The 6,354-nt window shown below is 36.0% G+C and overlaps 2 protein-coding genes across 3 annotated transcripts in view; both read right to left on the bottom strand.

The window, feature by feature from the left end:
• The window catches only part of LOC111387068 (RNA pseudouridine synthase 1), an 8,157-nt gene extending 6,141 nt beyond the window's left edge, over positions 1-2,016 (bottom strand). The window contains exons 1-2 of one of the 2 annotated variants that reach the window (XR_002701352.1): positions 1,642-2,016; positions 196-960 (exon numbers count right to left, since the gene is read on the bottom strand). Coding sequence is in view for 1 of the 2 variants with exons in the window: in XM_023011587.1 (XP_022867355.1) it covers positions 284-960; positions 1,642-1,933 (969 nt within the window). In the remaining variant the exon portion in view is untranslated. Of the gene's footprint in view, positions 1-119; positions 961-1,641 lie in introns of those variants that run through there. The other variant, XM_023011587.1, reaches the window with a different exon arrangement.
• A 1,486-nt stretch (positions 2,017-3,502) lies between these two features.
• Positions 3,503-6,318, bottom strand: LOC111387072. Its single transcript, XM_023011589.1, has 4 exons — positions 5,540-6,318; positions 5,285-5,458; positions 5,074-5,180; positions 3,503-4,572 (listed from the first exon to the last, which is right to left on the bottom strand). The coding sequence occupies exons 1-4, from the start codon at positions 5,681-5,683 to the stop codon at positions 3,927-3,929; spliced, it is 1,071 nt and encodes a 356-aa protein (XP_022867357.1). The 5' UTR covers positions 5,684-6,318; the 3' UTR covers positions 3,503-3,926.
• Positions 6,319-6,354: the final 36 nt, after the last annotated feature.

Raw genomic sequence — 6,354 nt, 5'->3', positions numbered from 1 at the left:
GTTTGTGGGAAGGGGGGGGGGGGGGGGTAATAAGGTGTATCCAATTGCTATGCATAACTTAAAAGTGTATAACATACCTGAGAACAAGTCATTTGTTTATAAACAAGGAACTCTCACAGTTAAATTGGATTCTTAGTAATTCCATAACTCAGAAAATCAATGTACAAAATAAAATGAAATTTGATGTGTAGTTACCAAATGTCAAGAAGTTGATTTCTAACTACATTGTTGATCAAACAGCAAAGCTTTATAATTTTCATTCTCGAACGGTACAACTACTCATTCATAACAATCCTGGACCCAGTTCTTGGGCTGCCCACGAAGGCAAAGGGGCTTGAATCAAAACTGGCTGAGCTGTAACAGGATGCATGAAAGACAAGCTTTCTGCATGAAGTTCATGGCCGTCATATGTTCTACCATTCCATTCATATACACCCTCATACTTCACATCGCCTCTTATAGGAATTCCAAGATACTGGCAATGCAAACGAATTTGATGTGTTCTTCCACTCCTAGGATACGCTCTTAACAGAATCTCGTCTTTCTCCGCATCACAATCAACTACAGATTTCTCTTCAACAACAGTAACTCTTTTTTCATGTTCTTCTGGTCTTGAAAATTTTTTCAACCGATCTTGCCCGTTTATCAAGATAACTTCAAACAAAGTTTCCATATCTCTAACCATTGATCCACCAGGTAGTTTCCGGCCAACGTCGGATGCAGCATAAACACGCCAGGCTCCATATTTTGACCGACCATGACCAGATCTAACAGTGATATTTTCCCATTCTGGAGCTGGACCAATGCAGCGTGCAATGTAGGTTTTCCTAACCTCGTGTTTAGTAAAAGCCTTTACTAGCTTGGCAGCCATTCTGTGTGACTTGGTGATAATTGTAACACCACTTGTATCACGATCAAGCCTATTAGCCAGATGGAGTTCTGGCAAGTTTACTTGATCTCCTAAAAAATTAAACGAGTGTAAACTTAAGTCCAAAGTAAGAATTTATCACATATTAACCAACTTATAATACAACTTTTTATCCCTTGGTAGAATCTGAGACAATCTTCATCAATACACTCGACAGAAGAGGGCCACATTTGAATCAGTCAAAGACTAGATGGAAAAGTATGCTGCTCGCATTATCCTATATATAAATCTGCTATTTTTCATGATCAATCAACCCGACAGAAGTAGGCTTAATCAGTCAAATACAAATCTGCTATTGTTCATTCTCAAAATATATGTGAAGGTAGTTAGCATACTTAACTTCCAAAGGTTAATAAGTTTCAAAATTTCTATGCATTGATTCGTCATAATTTATTTACCGCCTAATAGCATAACAGAATGGAGAAGAAAACGCCATCAAAGTACAGTCTTTTTATTATTATTATTATTATTATTATTATTATTATTATTATTATTATTATTATTATTATTATTTTTAATTGATATGATCACAATGAGGAAGATAAAAGTACAGCTACAATTTGTTTATATCAGTTTCAAGAAAATAATAGCACAATGTAATAAATCTCCAAATAACACCAATTTAATACAAAAACTCAAAAATGCGCTGAATTAAATCAATTTTATTGAGTAAACCCAATAAAAAAGTTAAATGCCTGTTCAATAGAATGTACCCGAGTCAATAGAATCATTCTTAAGTAGAGTAGGAACAGCGGATAGGATACTCTCACAGTAAATTCCCTGAGGCTTATTGATAGCAATAAGCCACTCATCTTCAAAAAGAACATCATTTCTGTTAAGAGAAAAAATTGATGATTTTGAAGAAGCTGACAAGGCCCTATTCAACTCTATATTCTTGGATATGGATGGCAATGGTGGGGACAGTGGAACTGGGTAATTTTGCAGAGCTTTGGGGCCGCTTTGCAACTGGTTTTCAAGAGAATCCATGGGGGTTGGAGCTGCCATGGAGAATAATCGTGAGGGTTTGAAGATTCTCAAGTATGAATAGGAGAAAGGGCAGTGGGCATTATTGTCAACTAAATTTCTTGCATACACTGTACAAGTTGTAAATATCAAGGTACATGTCATTTTCTACTCGCTCCTCTTTGCTTCATTCTTTGGAAAAAATAATTTTTTTAAGAACGTATGATTATAAAGTAAAAAAGAAAATGTTAAATTTATGTGTAAAATTATTTTATTAAAAAAATGTATTCTTAAAATAAATTTGAAAAAAAATAATTTATGGATAACGAGGTTCACACTCTTTTGTAGATATAATATACCATTTTTGCCCCCCAGGGCACATCCAAGTTGGTGGAACAATCACTTCGCTGGGACGCTGGAAGCAAGGGTGGAGAGTTCGATTCCTGGAGTTAACACTGGGTGCTAAAATGGAGGGGAAGCCATTTGGTTGAACAAACGCCCAGCGAGGAGAGCTCTCTTTGCGGAAGGAGTCCAAATGAGTTGTGGGAACCTGGGAGCCAACAAGGACACATCCTGCGATTTACCTCCCTGAGCTGCTGAGGGGCCGGAGGTTCAGGGACAAGGATCTAGTCGGACGCAAGCCCGGACACCTTGTAAAAAAAAAAATATATATATATATATATATATATATACCATTTAGTTAAGCTATCCCGTCTAAAAAGTTGAGTTCGGTAGTATTAGTAAGCAGTTGTGATCAACCATGCTACCTTGCGCAATAAATTTGTGTTTTGTTTTTAATTAATGTTTGCCAATTTAACTAACCATTTTCATCTCGATGAGATGAGGTGGTGAGGACTAAAAGTATAGAAGTGAAAAGGACAAACAATTTTTATTTTTTTTAAGACATTATTCAATTCATATAAGAATTTAAAATTTGTTTCATTCATCTTTGAAGATCATCTCAATTGCTCTTCACATCTTTGTTTAAATCCAACGGCCACCACATGACCAATTATATTTTCATCATATATTTAACAAATTTCTTACACCAATATATAAATAACATATTTTAATCAATCATTGTGCTCCACACCCATGTGAGTGTATAGACACCCTTATATATATATAATTATTTACACCAAGCTTTATCCTCTAACCACGGGTTGTTAAAGCAAAGGTCCCTTACGTGGCTTACATGACTAATTATTTGAGTGTTAGAACGTAAAATCCCTTCCATGGCTTATTGGGATAATGTTTTTAGGCACCATTCAATTTTCTTTGCTAAGTTGTGTTCATCTCAAGCATTTTAGGATATATTTGCAACATTAGTACAATATAGGCCCCATTTGTTACACATTAATGAAAAATTTAGTTGTTATGGGCCTTACACAAGAGATAAAAGATCAAATATGGTGGCTTGATATGATAGATAACGGTCATATTTTTCATTTTAATGAACAAATAATGAGAAACAAATGGGGGCATAATGTCCAAGATTTTGGCTATTTTTTAAAGAATGTTTGACGCTGTAATGTTCATCGTACCAAACATCTTGTTGGATTTTCTATGCGATTAAGAAGCCAAATGAAAGTGAGCAATACTATCATTTGGTTCCTCAAACAACATGAATATTTGGCCCGAGCATTGTACAAAAAGAAAAGAGTTACATTGAACTAAAAAATCGTCTTAATCAAAACATTAACGGTGAAGAAATTGAGACTCCTTTCCCAACTAGTAGATTGCACCAAAGAAAAGAGCACTTCTATTCCCATCTCTATGAAAGGTGGGAAAGCTAAAAAACATGTAGAGACGTACAAGGGATTATCGCAACATGCTTACACTTATCCCTATTATGCAAATCCCCTTGTTCAGCTTCCTCACGTAGATACTAAGCCCAACTATGTATGTTTTGCATGGCATTTGGCGTCGAAAAATCTCTGATTGGCAACGTGTATTGATAGAGCGAGTTGTTCGTTGCTGGTTCCATCTTTAAGCTTTCGTTGGGATCTTGATGAGATGGCCAAGTCGTAGGCTCTCAGTCAGTGCCATCTGGCTTTGACCTCTCGAGAAAATTTTGTATTACTTGTGTATCAGTGATTTGATAGTTTATAAGCAACTGATTTGCAACAGTTGAGTTGATTGGATTCACATCCAATGGTTCAATTAATGGACGCGTCAATTTCACATTTGTGAAAAGTGTTTCCTCATTAGAGTATACAAACTGATTGTCTTCTAGCAAATGGTTCTCAATGTCATTTAGGACTCTCCGACTTGGACTAAATCCTCCAGCATCTTCCACTGACAGATAATCCAGTGGACTAAGAACATAATCGGCTTGTGATTCTTCCCAATCAGTATTTTCTCCTTCGCTCCAAACTCTCTGATCAAAAGCAGTTAGTCTTGTAGGTGACATTGTCATTGTTTTGAAGTTTTCAATCTTTCCAAGGACGAAAGGAGCAGGATACGTTCGATGAGGATACTGCATTCCAAGAAGAAATTCTGATTCATATCCGTTCAAAGTGAAAAAGGATTTAGAACCTTCATTGACAGCTGAATCAAAATAGGGAGATTCCTGGCTAGGGAAGGGCTTCTGGCTTAACGAGAACAATCGTTGATCGCATTGCAAAAGCTTCTCATAGTGTTTATCAAGCATCCTCGGAGCAAAACTCACATGGTGTCTCCTGATAGAAGACAGAAGCAAAAGCGAGAGAAATCAGCGGTTAAATAATTAGCGGAAGTAAACTTTGACTACTTGAACAAAATCCTGATAAAGGGTATGGATATTCTTTGTGAATCAAACAAATCAAGAAAACAGTAAAACTCGGTAAAGTTAAGAATTGGACTAACAGTTTGGTAATGAAACTTCAAAAGACAATTAATTGGACTATGAAATCAGAAATGAAAGAAACATTCTGTTAAACAGTTTTTTCCTCTCAATTGAAGTGGTGTTTTGAACCCAACCATAAACTTTCTTGCTAATTATAAATTAGAAGTCACTTTCCATGTCATACGGAGACAGTTTTCTTTAAAAATTTGGAAATAACAAGAATTTTGTCAATGCATTGCGGTTTATGTATTGATAATCAGAACAAATCAAGCCAAACACCTTAAACTTTTCAACTTATACATCATGAAAATGAATCTTGAAAAATATTTATGGAAAGTGGAAACAAGTTGGATACCTGCAAGTGGAAGCTTGGCCTCCAGTAAAATCCAATGCTTGGTGCCAAAGAGTATGCTTTCGAGGCTGGGGATTTGTTTCTCTGAAGAACAGAGGTGGTTGGTTCAACTGCATTCAGTTTATAGTAGCATTTAGCTGATTGTAAACTAATAATTCAAATTCTTTGATAATTACGAACGCGAAAAAATAGATATCCGAAAAAGGAGATTAACCTCAATCTCGAGAATTCCTGGTTCGTTGTCACGGATAATAGCTCTAATAGCAGTAATATTAGACCATTGTATCTCAATCTTACTCTTTAGTGCCCCAACCAATACTTCCCAAACCATTTTGTGTTTTCCATAGTATAACTTTGTTGTCAAATCGCCTTCATGCTCAGAAATCCACTGCTCACATTTCAGAGTTAGTTAAAAAAATCAAAACAATAAGATTTTAAAAGATTCTTGTGAATAAGAATCAGTGCACACCTGCCAATTTCCAATTTTAAGTAAAATTGCAGCGAAGTTCGTGGCTTTTAATTTCTCGTCAAATTTTGTTTTAGAACTCTGTCGTCCAATTCTGAGATTGCTCTTCGATGAACAATCTTCTTTCTTCCATTGGGATAACTTCATCTCCAATAAATTCAGAAAAGATGGCGTCTTTCGCAGTTTCAAACCAAGAGGACTTGACTCTTGAGGCGAATCTACGTCTCCTTCCTGCGAAATCCAATACTTTAATAAAGACACAATCAAAATGAAAATGGCCTAAATATTTGCAAAGCAAGTAACATATCTGAACCAGATCACACACTAAGATAAAAGTGATACAAAAAGTTTATACGGTAAAAACCCGTCATGATTCATGCATGTATACTGAATTACTCATTCAACAACCATTTTGGTAAAAATTAAATCCTTCCACCTGTTAATTTCCATGGCAAAATAAAGATCTTGGTCTCACATATCTAGCACTGACTAATGGGACAGGCTAACCGTCGTCACCACACCACGACCATGTTCCTGCCTTGTCTCGTTCCGATTCTTCGACTAACCAGGGAATCTGCCAGATTTGGGAGAGGTGGGGTCGGGACATATTGCCAGAATAATGCTATTCGTAGTGAAAACTGTCAGTAATCGCCCTATGTGGCATACACTTGACAATTTGGTATTTGATACATAGATATGGTAGTTATTTTTTGAATTATATATCAAATGAAAAACTGTCAAGTGTACGCTACATAGGGCGACTGTCGACAATTTTTACTGCGAATAGCATTATTCCATATTGCCATAGTAACAAAGAG

This window comes from Olea europaea, unplaced genomic scaffold, assembly GCF_002742605.1.
Source record: "Olea europaea var. sylvestris unplaced genomic scaffold, O_europaea_v1 scaffold3883, whole genome shotgun sequence".
Lineage (NCBI taxonomy): Eukaryota > Viridiplantae > Streptophyta > Magnoliopsida > Lamiales > Oleaceae > Olea > Olea europaea.
Note: the sequence above shows the minus strand (reverse complement) of the source record. Positions and strands in the feature narration are given on the sequence as shown.

Bases quoted from the DNA above. Each gene is read 5' to 3' on its own strand.
- LOC111387072 (XM_023011589.1), bottom strand. From the start codon at position 5,683: ATGAAGTTATCCCAATGGAAGAAAGAAGATTGTTCATCGAAGAGCAAT. The intron at 5,459-5,539 runs GTGTGCACTGAT...AAATGTGAGCAG, and splicing joins TTAAAATTGGAAATTGGCAG to TGGATTTCTGAGCATGAAGG. The intron at 4,573-5,073 runs GTATCCAACTTG...GTCTTCTATCAG, and splicing joins GGCCAAGCTTCCACTTGCAG to GAGACACCATGTGAGTTTTG.